Source organism: Bos indicus x Bos taurus, chromosome 19 (assembly GCF_003369695.1).
Source record: "Bos indicus x Bos taurus breed Angus x Brahman F1 hybrid chromosome 19, Bos_hybrid_MaternalHap_v2.0, whole genome shotgun sequence".
NCBI classification, from domain to species: Eukaryota; Metazoa; Chordata; class Mammalia; order Artiodactyla; family Bovidae; genus Bos; species Bos indicus x Bos taurus.
In genome coordinates, this window is record NC_040094.1 from 10,138,881 (window position 1) to 10,154,350 (window position 15,470).

At 40.9% G+C, this 15,470-nt stretch overlaps 1 protein-coding gene across 1 annotated transcript; it reads left to right on the plus strand.

Annotated features, from left to right (window-relative positions):
* The first annotated feature begins 11,311 nt into the window (after window positions 1-11,311).
* LOC113878473 (olfactory receptor 4D1-like) lies at window positions 11,312-12,247 on the plus strand. Its single transcript, XM_027519603.1, has one exon. It carries the CDS (start codon window positions 11,312-11,314, stop codon window positions 12,245-12,247), a length of 936 nt encoding a protein of 311 aa, XP_027375404.1.
* The last annotated feature ends 3,223 nt before the right edge of the window (window positions 12,248-15,470 follow it).

Sequence of the window (15,470 nt, forward strand, 5' to 3'; positions counted from 1 at the left end):
CAGTGTGTCTGCCCTCTGATGCCCTCTTGCAACACTTACCGTCTTACTTGGATTTCTCTTACCTTGAGCGTGGGGTATCTCTTCACAGCTGCTCCAGGAAAGTGCAGCCGCTGCTCCTTACCTTGGATGAGGGGTATCTCCTCACCACCACCCTTCCTGACCTTCAACGTGGGATAGCTCCTCTAGGTCCTCCTGGGCCTGCGCAGCCACTGCTCCTTGGACGTGGGGTTGCTCCTCCTGGCCGCCACCCCTGGCGTTGGGCATGGGGGGCAGCTCCTCCCAGCCGCCACCCCTGGCCTCGGGTTCGGGGCATGGGGTAGCTCCTGGTGGCCGCCGCCCCTGACTTTGAACCCAGGGTAGCTCCTCTCTGCCGTTCCTGCGCCGTCACAGCCTGGCACTCTTGGCCGCTGCCCCTGACCTCGGAAGTGGGTTAATTCCTCTTGGCCGTCACCCTTGGGGCATGGGGTCCTCCCGGCTTCTGCCTGTGACCTTGGACGTGGGGTAGCTCCTCTCATCTGTGCTTAGTGCCCCGGTCGCAGCCACCACAAGCTGGAATCAAGATTTCCGGGAGAAATATCAATCACCTCAGATATGCAGATGACACCACCCTATGGCAGAAAGTGAAGAGGAACTCAAAAGCCTCTTGATGAAAGTGAAAGTGGAGAGTGAAAAAGTTGGCTTAAAGCTCAACATCCAGAAAACGAAGATCATGGCATCTTCATTTCACTTCATGGGAAATAGACGGGGAAACAGTGTCAGACTTTATTTTTCTGGGCTCCAAAATCACTGCAGATGGTGACTGCAGCCATGAAATTAAAAGATGCTTACTCCTTGGAAGGAAAGTTATGACCAACCTAGATAGCATATTGAAAAGCAGAGACATTACTTTGCCAACAAAGGTCCGTCTAGTCCAGGCTATGGTTTTTCCAGTGGTCATGTATGGATGTGAGAGTTGGACTGTGAAGAAGGCTGAGCACCAAAGAATTGATGCTTTTGAACTGTGGTGTTGGAGAAGACTCTTGAGAGTCCCTTGGACTGCAAGGACATCCAACCAGTCCATTCTGAAGGAGGTCAGCCCTGGGATTTCTCTGGAAGGAATGATGCTAAAACTGAAACTCCAGTACTTTGGCCACCTGATGCAAGAGTTGACTCATTGGAAAAGACTCTGATGCTGGGAGGGATTGGGGGCAGAAGGAGAAGGGGATGACAGAGGGTGAGATGGCTGGATGGCATCACTGACTCGATGGACATGAGTCTGAGTGAACTCCGGGAGTTGGTGATGGACAGGGAGGCCTGGTGTGCTGTGATTCATGGGGTCACAAACAGTCGGACACGACTGAGTGACTGAACTGAACTGAATTACTTTAAAATATTGTAGTGCAATAAATCTTAAAAATTAGGGCAGAAATAAATGCAAAAGAAACAAAAGAGACCATAGCAAAAATCAACAAAGCCAAAAGCTGGTTCTTTGAAAGGATAAATAAAATTTACAAACCATTAGCCAGACTCATCAAGAAACAAAGGGAGAAAAATCAAATCAATAAAATTAGAAATGAAAATGGAGAGATCACAACAGACAACACAGAAATACAAAGGATCATAAGAGACTACTATCAACAATTATATGCCAATAAAATGGACAACGTGGAAGAAATGGACAAATTCTTAGAAAAGTACAACTTTCCAAAACTGAACCAGGAAGAAATAGAAAATCTTAACAGACCCATCACAAGCATGGAAATTGAAACTGTAATCAAAAATCTTCCAGCAAACAAAAGCCCAGGTCCAGACGGCTTCACAGCTGAATTCTACCAAAAATTTAGAGAAGAGCTAACACCTATCCTGCTCAAACTCTTCCAGAAAATTGCAGAGGAAGGTAAACTTCCAAACTCATTCTATGAAGCCACCATCACCCTAATACCAAAACCTGACAAAGATGCCACAAAAAAAGAAAACTACAGGCCAATATCACTGATGAACATAGATGCAAAAATCCTTAACAAAATTCTAGCAATCAGAATCCAACAACACATTAAAAAGATCATACACCATGACCAAGTGGGCTTTATCCCAGGGATGCAAGGATTCTTCAATATCCGCAAATCAATCAATGTAATACACCACATTAACAAATTGAAAAATAAAAACCATATGATTATCTCAATAGATGCAGAGAAAGCCTTTGACAAAATTCAACATCCATTTATGATAAAAACTCTCCAGAAAGCAGGAATAGAAGGAACATACCTCAACATAATAAAAGCTATATATGACAAACCCACAGCAAACATTATCCTCAATGGTGAAAAATTGAAAGCATTTCCTCTAAAGTCAGGAACAAGAGAAGGGTGCCCACTTTCACCATTCCTATTCAACATAGTTTTGGAAGTGTTGGCCACAGCAGTCAGAGCAGAAAACGAAATAAAAGGAATCCAAATTGGAAAAGAAGAAGTAAAACTCTCACTATTTGCAGATGACTTGATCCTCTACATAGAAAACCCTAAAGACTCCACCAGAAAATTCCTAGAACTAATCAATGATTATAGTAAAGTTGCAGGATATAAAATCAACACACAGAAATCCCTTGCATTCCTATACACTAACAATGAGAAAACAGAAAGAGAAATTAAGGAAACAATTCCATTCACCATTGCAACGGAAAGAATAAAATACTTAGGAATATATCTACCTAAAGAAACAAAAGACCTATATATAGAAAACTATAAAACACTGGTGAAAGAAATCAAAGAGGACACTAATAGATGGAGAAATATACCATGTTCATGGATTGGAAGAATCAATATAGTGAAAATGAGTATACTATCCAAAGCAATTTATAGATTCAATGCAATCCCTATCAAGCTACCAACAGTATTCTTCACAGAGCTAGAACAAATAATTTCACAATTTGTATGGAAAGACAAAAAACCTCGAATAGCCAAAGCGATCCTGAGAAAGAAGAATGGAACTGGAGGAATCAACCTACCTGACTTCAGGCTCTACTACAAAGCCACAGTTATCAAGACAGTATGGTACTGGCACAAAGACAGAAATATAGATCAATGGAACAAAATAGAAAGCCCAGAGATAAATCCACACACATATGGACACCTTATCTTTGACAAAGGGGGCAAGAATATACAATGGATTAAAGACAATCTCTTTAACAAGTGATGCTGGGAAATCTGGTCAACCACTTGTTAAAGAATGAAACTACAACACTTTCTAACACCATACACAAAAATAAACTCAAAATGGATTAAAGATCTAAACGTAAGACCAGAAACTATAAAACTCCTAGAGGAGAACATAGGCAAAACACTCTCCGACATACATCACAGCAGGATCCTCTATGACCCACCTCCCAGAATATTGGAAATAAAAGCAAAAATAAACAAATGGGACCTAATTAACCTTAAAAGCTTCTGCACATCAAAGGAAACTATTAGCAAGGTGAAAAGACAGCCTTCAGAATGGGAGAAAATAATAGCAAATGAAGCAACAGACAAACAACTAATCTCAAAAATATACAAGCAACTCCTACAGCTCAACTCCAGAAAAATAAATGACCCAATCAAAAAATGGGCCAGAACTAAATAGACACTTCTCCAAAGAAGACATACAGATGGCTAACAAACACATGAAAAGATGCTCAACATCACTCATTATCAGAGAAATGCAAATCAAAACCACTATGAGGTACCATTTCATGCCAGTCAGAATGGCTGTGATCCAAAAGTCTACAAATAATAAATGCTGGAGAGGGTGTGGAGAAAAGGGAACCCTCTTACACTGTTGGTGGGAATGCAAACTAGTACAGCCACTATGGAGAACAGTGTGGAGATTCCTTAAAAAACTGGAAATAGAACTGCCTTATGATCCAGCAATCCCGCTGCTGGGCATACACACTGAGGAAACCAGAAGGGAAAGAGACACATGTACCTCAATGTTCATCGCAGCACTGTTTATAATAGCCATGACATGGAAGCAACCTAGATGTCCATCAGCAGATGAATGGATAAGAAAGCTGTGGTACATATACACAATGGAGTATTACTCAGCCATTAAAAAGAATACATTTGAATCAGTTCTAATGAGGTGGATGAAACTGGAACCTATTATACAGAGTGAAGTAAGCCAGAAAGAAAAACACCAATACAGTATACTAATGCATATATATGGAATTTAGAAAGATGGTAACAATAACCCTGTATACGAGACAGCACAAGAGACACTGATGTATAGATCAGTCTTATGGACTCTGTGGGAGAGGGAGAGGGTGGGGAGATTTGGGAGAATAGCATTGAAACATGTATAATATCATGTATGAAACGAGTCGCCAGTCCAGGTTCGATGCACGATACTGGATGCTTGGGGCTGGTGCACTGGGACGACCCAGAGGGAGGGTATGGGGAGGGAAGAGGGAGGAGGGTTCAGGATGGGGAACACAGGTATACCTGTGGCGGATTCATTTCGATATTTGGCAAAACTAATACAATATTGTAAAGTTTAAAAATAAAATAAAATTTTAAAAAAATAATAAAATAATAAAGTCTATTTTATCTGATATTAGTATTGCTACTCCTGCTTTCTTTTGATCTCTGTTTGCTTGGAATATCTTTCCAGCCCTTCACTTTCAGTCTGTATGTGTCCCTTGTTTTGAGGTGGGTCTCTTGTAGACAGCATATATAGGGGTCTTGTTTTTTTATCCATTCAGCCAGTCTTTGTCTTTTTGTTGGGGCATTCAACCCATTTACATTTGAAGTAATTATTGATAAATATGACCCCACTGCCATTTACTTTGTTGTTTGGGGCTTGAGTGTATACACCTTTCTGTGTTTCCTGTCTAGAGAAGATCCTTTAGCATTTCTTGGAGAACTGTTTTCGTGGTGCTGAATTCTCTCAGCTTTTGCTTGTCTGTAAAGCTTTTTATTTCTCCTTCATATTTGAATGATATCCTTGCTGTGTACGGTAATCTGGGTTGTAGGTTTTTCTTCAGGACACACTAAGTATGTCCTGACATTCCCTTCTGGCCTGAAGATTTTCTATCAAAAGATCAGCTGTTATCCTTAAGGGAATCCCCTTGTGTGTTATTTGTTGTCTTTCCCTTGCTGCTTTTAATATTTGTTCTTTGTGTTTGATCTTTGTTAATTTGATTAATATGTGTCTTGGGATGTTTTGCCTTGGGTTATTCCTGTTTGGGACTCTGTGGGTTTCTTGGACTTGGGTGGCTATTTCCTTCCCCATTTTAGGGAAGTTTTCAACTATTATCTCCTCAAGTATTTTCTCAAGGCCTTTCTTTTTGTCTTCTTCTCTAGGATTCCTATGATTCAAATGTTGGGGCATTTGACATTGTCCCAGAGGTCTCTGAGGTTGTCTTTGTTTCTTTTAATTCTTTTTTCTTTTTTCTTCACTGCTTCATTTATTTCTACCATTCTCTTTCACCTCACTTATCCTATCTTCTGCCTCGGTTATTCTACTGTTGTTTCCCTCCAGAATGTTTTTGATCTCAGTTATTGCGTTATTCATTATTGATTGACTCTTTTTTATTTCTTCTAGGTCCTTGTTAAACATTTCTTGCATCTTTTCAATCCTGTCTCCAGTCTATTTATCTGTAACTCCATTTTGTTTTCAAGATTTTGGATCATCTTTACTATCATTATTCTGAATTGTTTTTCAGGTAGACTCCCTATCTCCTCTTCTTTTGTTTGGTTTGGTGGGCTTTTATCATGTTCCTTTACCTGCTGAATATATCTCTGCCTTTTCATTCTTGTTTAGGTTGCTGTGTTTGGGGTGGCCTTTCTGTATGCTGGCAGTTTGTGGTTCCTCTTTATTGTGGAGGTTCCTCGCTGTGGGTGGGATTGGATGAGTGGCTTGTCAAGGTTTTCTGGTTTGGGAAGCTTACATCGGTGTTCTGGTGGGTGGAGTTGGATCTCCTCTCTCTGGGGTTCAATGAAGTGTCCGGTAGCGAGTTTTGAGGTGTCTCTGGGTTTGGTATGACTTTTGGTCACCTGTATTTTAATGCTCAGAGTTATATTCCTGTGTTGTTGGAGAATAATCTTGGTACGTCTTGCTCAGAAATTTGTTGGCTCTTGGGTGGAGCTTGGTTTCATTGTAGGTATGGAAGTTTTTGGATGAGCTCTTGTCGATTAATGTCTCTGGATTCAGGAGTTTTCTGGAGTTCTCAAATTTTGGATTTAAGCTTCCTGCCTCTGGCTTTCAGTCTTATTCTTACAGTAGCCTCAAGACTTCCCCATCCATACAGCACTGATGATAAAACATCTAGGTTAATGGTGAAAAGCTTCTCCACAGTGAGGGACACCTGGAGAGGTTCACAGAGTTACATGGAGAAGATAAGAGAAAGGAGGAAGATAGAGGTGACCAGGAGGAGAAAAGGGGGAATCAAAAGGAGAGAGACAGATCCAACCAGTAATCAGTTACCTAAGTTCTCCATAGCCAGGAACACACAAGGAGATTCACAGAGTTGGGTAGAGAAGAAAAGAGGGAGAGAGGAAAGAGAAGCGATGTGGTGGAGAAAAAGGAGAGTCAAAAGGGGAAGAGAGCAATCAAGACAGTAATCACACTCCTAAGTAAAAATGGGTTCTGAAGATTTGGTTCTTAAAGGTACAAAATTGATAACAAATATGAAAAAGCAAAGATTAAAAATCTAGAGTAGAGGTTAGATTCTCAAAAAATACAGTATTAAAAAAAAACAAAATCACAAAAATTATAAATATATATATATGAAATTTAGTTAAAAATAGGGTCTTTTTTTTGCAAGGTAATAATAGGTTATAAAAATGAAAATTAAAGGAGTAATAAAGAATTTTAGAATTACAAAATGATAACAGTGAAATATATCTAGGAATTTCTCTGGAGCTGTTGAGGGCAGTGTGGGGTCAGTTCAGTTTCAGACAGTTCCTTGTTCCAGCTTATACTTCTTCTCAAGGTCAATAGGCCCCTTCCAATGCAGTCACTAACGGGTTTTAATCTGTTGCTCCTGTCACTTCCAGTGCAGTTCCCTCTTTGTTTATATTGGCTCCCTCTGTTTGCAAGTCTCTTCAGTGTCTAATTTCCGCCCTGACACAAGGCAGCAAAGGTGGTCACTTATTTAGGCTCAATTGTTCAGTTGTGCTGTGGGGAGGGAGAAACACTGCAAAGAAACATCACTGATGTGTGTGGGGAGTGCTCACAGTGTCTGGGCCACATTGGGTTTGCCCCCACTCCTGGCACGTGTGCTTTGCCAGTCTACACTGCTCAGGCTCCAGGTTGTTCTGCAGGGGAACTGTCTAAAGTGGGCCCTGGGTTGCGTGCACTTCCCAGGTCTAAGCTGCTCAGGTTCAGGGTCTCGGGTACTCCACAAAGGCACAGATTTGGTTGGAAGTCATGGCTAGGTGTGTAATCTGTGGGTTCCTTTTTTTTTTTTTTCGCTCCCGGTTATGTTGCCTTTTGAGATTGCAAAACTCCCCAGAGACCCACCGGTGAGAGGGTTCCCTGGTGTTTGGAAACTTCTCCTTCACAACTCCCTCCCCAGGATGGGTCTCCATCCCTAAGTCTTTTGTCTCTCTTTTTATCTTTTGTATTTTGCCCTACCTCCTTTCGAAGACAATGGGCTGCCTTTCTGGGTGCCTGGTGTCCTCCGCCAGCATTCAGAAGTTGTTTTGTGGAATTTGCTCAGCGTTCAAATGATCTTTTGATGAATTTGTGGGGGAGAAAGTGGTCTCCCCGTCCTATTCCTCCGTCGTCTTCTAGAATACAGCCAATTAATTTAAGTAAGCTATCAAACCAATGGTCTTGATAATGTGAGAAAGAAACTGTCCATCATACTGACAAGAGCAGTGAAACTCAGTCATTCTCAAACTGTGGCCCCAGATAAGTAGCATTAGCATTACCTGAAAAGTTGTTAGAAATGCTAATTCTCTGTAGATCTCAGCCATCCAAGACCTACTGAATCTTAGGTTTAGCATCCCCTTCAGGTGATCCAGGTGCGTGCTTATAGTCTCTGAAATGGGTCCTTCCAAAAATCCTGGAAACTTCCAGCGAATCTGATTTTTCTAATCTTGATCTCCTAATCTTACACGTCATGAATCTCTATAATTTTCAGTGTCCTTTGTTGACTTTTCTCTTGTTTAGGTTGTGTGTGTATGTATTTGATTCTTGTTTTGTTTTCTTTTTTTTTTTTTTTTTGTCCTCAAGGTAAGCCTCTTAAATAGTGATTTTGAGAGACTTAAAGACTTTTTTTAACAACTCCCATTGTTCCCTCACCCTAGTGGGAATTGTTTCAACTCTGCTTCCTGAGCTCAGTCCAATAATTTCTCCCTGAGAATATGCACTCTTCCCCAGGGTCATGACTCATGTGCGTCAGTGATGCCAGAGATGAGGAAGCTGTGAGGCTGTATGGAGATGGTCGCCCAGAAAGTATAAGACATGAACTCTCTTCTCCCATCCAGGACTGAGGAAAGGTGAGAGCCTGAGGGTTTCCACACCCTCAGATAGGTCAATGATAGTTAGGTTCTTAAAGACACTTGTTGGAGGGTGGGGAGAATAAACAAGTGACCTAAACTTGATGGTACTAAGTGTAATGTTGGAGAAGAGCCTTGGGAAGAAATCTGAGGGTGGGTATATGCTGTTAAAACAGCTGCTTCAGGTTGCATGTAAAACCCAGTACTTTTAGCAACCAAATATAGATCTGGCCTTATGAGACAGGGAACAGAAGATAAGTAAAATCACTTTTAAAATCTCCACATAATTAATTACCTACTTAATACATTAATTTGACAATATTCACTGAGCATAAGGTGTATCAGAGTTGCTGTTCCAAGTTCTGGGGTTACCAAGATATTGAAATTATGATGTGGTTGGTTGAGGGAAGAAGTTTTAAAAAATGAATGATAATAAACCTGTAACAGAGGTTTGTTTTCAATGTTTGTATGTGTATGTTTGTGTGTGTGTCTGTTATCCACTCAGCTGTGTCTGAATCTTTATGATCTCATGGATTGTAGCCTGCGAAGGTCCTCTGTCCATGAAATTCTCCAGGCAAAAATACTGGAGTGGGTTGCCATTCCCTTCTCCAGGGGATCTTCCTGACCCAGGGATGGAACTGCGGTTTCCCGCATTGCAGGCAAATTCTTTATCATCTGAGCCACAAGGGAAGCCCCATTTTTTATGTTTAAGAACATTGAAAAATGAAGAATTTGTTCTGCATGGGAGAAATAATGAGAAGAGTGATGAAAAAGGTGATGTTCATATTGACTTTTTCTATGGTTGAGAAGATGATGAAGAGAATTGCAGGAAACAAAAATGGAAATAAATACACAGCATCTTTAAGACTATTTTCCATTAAAGAGCTAGTGGTTCACCAGAGGTGGAGGTACTAATTAGAAAGGCAGATGGAACTTACATTTAGAGCCCTGTGTGACATGCTGAATTGTGTGCACATGTATATGTTTCTACCCTGACTTGATCCACAAAGTATTGTATGTGTCTCCTAAGGGGCTCTGATGGAATCACTACAAGAATCGATGTGAGAGGGGAACATGATCAGAGACCTTCTGAAAGGTCTCATGGACAGCTGTATAGAAGGTGTACTGGAATGAAAGATGAAAGGGAAAATTAAAAAGGGAGTGATCCCTGAGAGGTAATGGATTTCAGGAAGTCAGGTGAGAGTGGGTGGAGATTGAGAGGAAGCCAAAGGAGTAGGGAGGGCACTTAGCCCTCACCTTTTGCCTCTGTATCTCACCCTCAGAGTCCTTCTTCATTTTTGTTTTCACTCCCTCCCCTGCCACACCACCTTTCCATGTCTTCTTCCTTCACCATTCTATTCCCACAGCTTCCTTCCTTATGATAAATTTTCTCCTTTGAATTCTTCATTTATTTCACTTTCTTTTACTTCAACTTTTTTTTTTCTTCTACTCTTGGATCAATACCACCTTCTGAAATTGCTCTCATTTCAGAAGAGTTCTAAGTCCCCTTCAAACAATGTATTTATCTATTTCTTAACTAATGAAATACTTACCCCTTTGCCATTTTCCCACATATAATCTGAGGAGCCTCGTTCAGTAAGGGTCACCTACCCTGGAGGTTGGAAAGAAATGGAATGTCCCAGATGTGCAGCTGTACCCAGAGACTCCCTCACATGTCCTGAACCCCAATAACTTTTAACACACCTAGCAGTTAACCCCAGTTAACACCATCTAAATTGGAATATTTAGGACATTGCTTTGAGGATTAGCCCCATAAACAGCAAAAAATCCTTAACCAGTTCAGCTAAAACTGGATCTCTCTCTCCCAGGAGGCGCACTAGTAAAGAATCTGCCTGCCAATGCAGGAGTCACAAGAGACCCCATGGGTTGGGAAGATCCCATCCCATGGAGTAGAAAATGGCAACCTACTCTAGTTTTCTTGTATGGAAAATCCCATGGACAGAGGAGCCTGGGGGACTACGGTCCATGGGGTTACAAAGAGCTGGACATGACTGAAGTGACATAGCACACGCACACACACACACGCACTTTTTAATTACCAACCATAAGCAAAGATGGGTACTGAAGGGGACAAATAAATTGGGAAATCAAGGCCTATGTGTCTAGCACATTATGATTAAATTCAGAAGGGAAAACATAGGCACATGAGAACTTCATGAACATTCTGTTGCTTTCACTGTTGCATGAAAAATGATTGATACAATATTCATGCTTTCTAATAACTCTAATTGAAAAATAACCTTTAAGTTGTATAAAACATAATAGGTTTTTAAAATAAATTAATATTTAAAAAGGAAAAATTATTGGTGTAAAAATGTAGTAGAGACTGGAGTAGAGTAGAAGACTACACAGAGGAGAGTGATTAATATTTACTATTCCAAATACTATCCTGGGAAGTTTATGTGTCATTGTATTTAATCCCTTAGCCAATTTTTATAAAGAAAACATATTTCTTTCAGATGTGGAAACTGAGACTCACATTAAATAACTTACTCAAGGCCAAATCTCAAAGAAATAGAAGTTCTCAAATTTGATTCCATTTGGTTTGACTCTAAGTATCTTCCCAGCTAGATTACACTGAATTTTGGAAAGGCAGGTGGAATGTGTCTGGGTGGCTTTAAGATATCTCACATATGTTTTTTCCAGCACCAACTAGTAAACTTTCCAGAGACAAGGTCATTCAGTCAGCACTTGGTATTGTGCTCTGTACATAAGAATGTCCATTATTGTCTTGGACAACTGAATTGAGCCCTTGAGCACTAAGAGGGCAAGCAACAACTTCATGCCTATCTCTGGTGTGTTTTCTTTAGGAGTATGGAGAAGACATCATGGATTCAGGGAACCTCACGTGGGTATCAGAATTTGTCTTCCTAGGGTTCTCACAGTATCAGGAACTCCAGCTTTTCTTATTTCTGGTGTTCCTGCTTGTCTACACCACCACTGTCGTGGGGAACCTCCTCATCATGGTGACAGTGACCTCTGATTCCAGGCTCCACACACCCATGTATTTCCTGCTGAGAAACCTGGCTGTCATAGATGTCTGCTTCTCCTCAGTCACTGCCCCAAAGATGCTGGTGGACATCCTTGCTGAGAAGAAGACCATCTCCTACCAAGGCTGCATGGCCCAGATCTTCTTCTTCCACTTTCTGGGAGGTGGGACTCTCCTCTTCCTCTCAGTGATGGCCTATGACCGTTACATAGCCATCTCCCGGCCCCTTCACTATGTCACCATCATGAACACTCGAGTGTGTGTGGGGCTGGTGGTGGCTGCCTGGGTAGGAGGCTTTGTCCACTCCATTGTCCAGCTGATTCTGATGCTCCCATTGCCTTTCTGTGGACCCAACATCCTAGATAACTTCTACTGTGATGTTCCACAAGTACTGAGGCTTGCCTGCACAGATACCTCCCTCCTGGAGTTCCTTATGATCTCCAACAGTGGGATGCTGGTCCTCATCTGGTTCCTCCTCCTTCTGATCTCTTACACAGTCATTCTGGTGATGCTGAGGTCCCACTCTGGGCAGGCGAGGAGGAAGGCAGCTTCCACCTGCACCATCCACATCATTGTTGTGTCTATGGTCTTCATTCCTTGTATCTATATTTATGCCCGGCCCTTCACCTCTTTCCCCATGGACAAAGCTGTGTCCATCAGTCAAACAGTTATCACCCCCATGCTCAACCCAATGATCTACACCCTGAGGAACCAGGAGATGCAGGCAGCAGTGAAGAGATTAGGCAAGCGCCTAGTGATTTCCAGGAGGGAGTGAACTTAAAATAGGTTGATTTTAAATGACAAATCTTCTCACTGAACCTTTGTTTTCCATGTGAGAAGTGGAAAATATGGAGTGTGACAATTGAAATTAAAGTAATATTTCTATGGACATTTTCCTGTGTCAGCTATTTTGTTAGTTACTTTCAGACTTATCTCTTATTCTTACAAAACTGACAGAAGGTATGGTAGTATTATACAGTTTTACAAATGAGAAAACTCAGAGAAAAAAGACTTGCTCAGTGATGAACAGCAAATGAAAGGCAGAGCTTGGTCAGAAGATGGTTCCTCTGACTCCAGGTTTTGAGGCAGGAGATATGGGTGGGATTTGAAACTCAGAATATCTCGCCATCACAAGGGAAAACTTAGAGAGTTCCTCTTCTATGAGTGAATATCTCTGATGAATGGTCAACGTTTCTATGTCAAATCTGGAACAATTACATTTGTTCTCCTCCCTGCTCTCTGCCTCATTCCCCACTGTGGTATTTCAGAAATGATATCATTTGTTAAGTTTCTAACTATTTTCCATCATCAAAGTACATATTTACCTGCACTTTGTTTTTTTTTTTTTTTTTAATTTTATTTTTAAACTTTACATAATTGTATTAGTTTTGACAAATATCAAAATGAATCCACCACAGGTATACATGTGTTCCCCATCCTGAACCCTCCTCCCTCCTCCCTCCCCGTACCATCCCTCTGGGTCGTCCCAGTGCACCAGCCCCAAGCATCCAGTATCGTGGATCGAACCTGGACTGGCAACTCGTTCCTTACATGATATTTTACATGTTACAATGTCATTCTCCCAAATCTTCCCACCCTCTCCCTCTCCCACAGAGTCCATAAGACTGTTCTATACATCAGTGTCTCTTTTGCTGTCTCGTACACAGGGTTATTGTTACCATCTTTCTAAATTCCATATATATGCGTTAGAATACTGTATTTATGTTTTTCCTTCTGGCTTACTTCACTCTGTATAATAGGCTCCAGTTTCATCCACCTCATTAGAACTGATTCAAATGTATTCTTTTTAATGGCTGAGTAATACTCCATTGTGTATATGTACCACAGCTTTCTTATCCATTCATCTGCTGATGGACATCTAGGTTGTTTCCATGTCTTGGCTATTATAAACAGTGCTGCGATGAACATTGGGGTACACGTGTCTGTTTCCCTTCTGGTTTCCTCAGTGTGTATGCCCAGCAGTGGGGTTGCTGGATCATAAGGCAGTTCTATTTCCAGTTTTTTAAGGAATCTCCACACTGTTCTCCATAGTGGCTGTACTAGTTTGCATTCCCACCAACAATGTAAGAGGGTTCCCTTTTCTCCACACCCTCTCCAGCATTTATTATTTGTAGACTTTTGGATTGCAGCCATTCTGACTGGTGTGAAATGGTACCTCATAGTGGTTTTGATTTGCATTTCTCTGATAATGAGTGATGTTGAGCATCTTTTCATGTGTTTGTTAGCCATCTGTATGTCTTTTTTGGAGAAATGTCTATTTAGTTCTTTGGCCCATTTTTTGATTGGGTCGTTTATTTTTCTGGAGTTGAGCTGTAGGAGTTGCTTGTATATTTTTGAGATTAGTTGTTTGTCAGTTGCTTCATTTGCTATTATTTTCTCCCATTCTGAAGGCTGTCTTTTCACCTTGCTATTAGTTTCCTTTGATGTGCAGAAGCTTTTAAGGTTAATTAGGTCCCATTTGTTTATTTTTGTTTTTATTTCCAATATTCTGGGAGGTGGGTCATAGAGGATCCTGCTGTGATGTATGTCGGAGAGTGTTTTGCCTATGTTCTCCTCTAGGAGTTTTATAGTTTCTGGTCTTACGTTTAGATCTTTAATCCATTTTGAGTTTATTTTTGTGTATGGTGTTAGAAAGTGGTCCAGTTTCATTCTTTTACAAGTGGTTGACCAGATTTCCCAGCACCACTTGTTAAAGAGATTGTCTTTAATCCATTGTATATTCTTGCCTCCTTTGTCGAAGATAAGGTGTCCATATGTGCGTGGATTTATCTCTGGGCTTTCTATTTTATTCCATTGATCAATATTTCTGTCTTTGTGCCAGTACCATACTGTCTTGATGACTGTGGCTTTGTAGTAGAGCCTGAAGTCAGGTAGGTTGATTCCTCCAGTTCCATTCTTCTTTCTCAAGATCGCTTTGGCTATTCGAGGTTTTTTGTATTTCCATACAAATTGTGAAATTATTTGTTCTAGCTCTGTGAAGAATACTGTTGGTAGCTTGATAGGGATTGCATTGAATCTATAAATTGCTTTGGGTAGTATACTCATTTTCACTATATTGATTCTTCCAATCCATGAACATGGTATATTTCTCCATCTATTAGTGTCCTCTTTGATTTCTTTCACCAGTGTTTTATAGTTTTCTAAAACCCTAAAGAGTCCACCAGAAAATTACTAGAAATAATCAATGACTACAGTAAAGTTGCAGGATATAAAATCAACACACAGAAATCCCTTGCATTCCTATACACTAATAATGAGAAAACAGAAAGAGAAATTAAGGAAACAATTCCATTCACCATTGCAACGGAAAGAATAAAATACTTAGGAATATATCTACCTAAAGAAACTAAATACCTGCACTTTGGATTGGGTCTTTCCTGACCAAATACTTCTTGGATATTCTGCAGGATATTCTACTTTAGTGACCAAATCTTTATATACTTTGGATGATATGGCTATGAGGACAATGTTGTGGGTGGTTGGGGAACCCAGGTTAGAGAGGCCAGGGACCTTGTCCTGCTTCCTGAGGGAGTCCAGTAGTTTCTCCCCAAGGATATACTCTTGTCTCCTCGGGTCACTCTCCTTGTTGTATGGGTGATGTGTGGGCACCGGCTGGGAAACTGATCCTGCAGATAAAGGATCTCTAAGAAGATGGATGACCTGAAGACTCTTTCCCATTCTGGGCTGAAGGAAGGTGTGAAACTAGCATTTTCTCACCTAGAAACTAGGATTTTTCTCACCTATAGAGCAGCTGTAAGAAGCATCCAGAAACTTGTTGGAGAGTGTGGAGAATAAACAAGTGATATGGACTCCATGCTAGTCAGTCTAAAGTCTGAGGATAACCTCGAGTGTAATGCAGAGGATACAAGGCATTAAAAACCAATTCCTCAAGTGGAAAGTGAAAACCAGGCTTTCAACCACCAAGAAACACTTGGTCTTGTGGTTTAGAGGGAAGATGCTGAGAACAAAGGATAAGG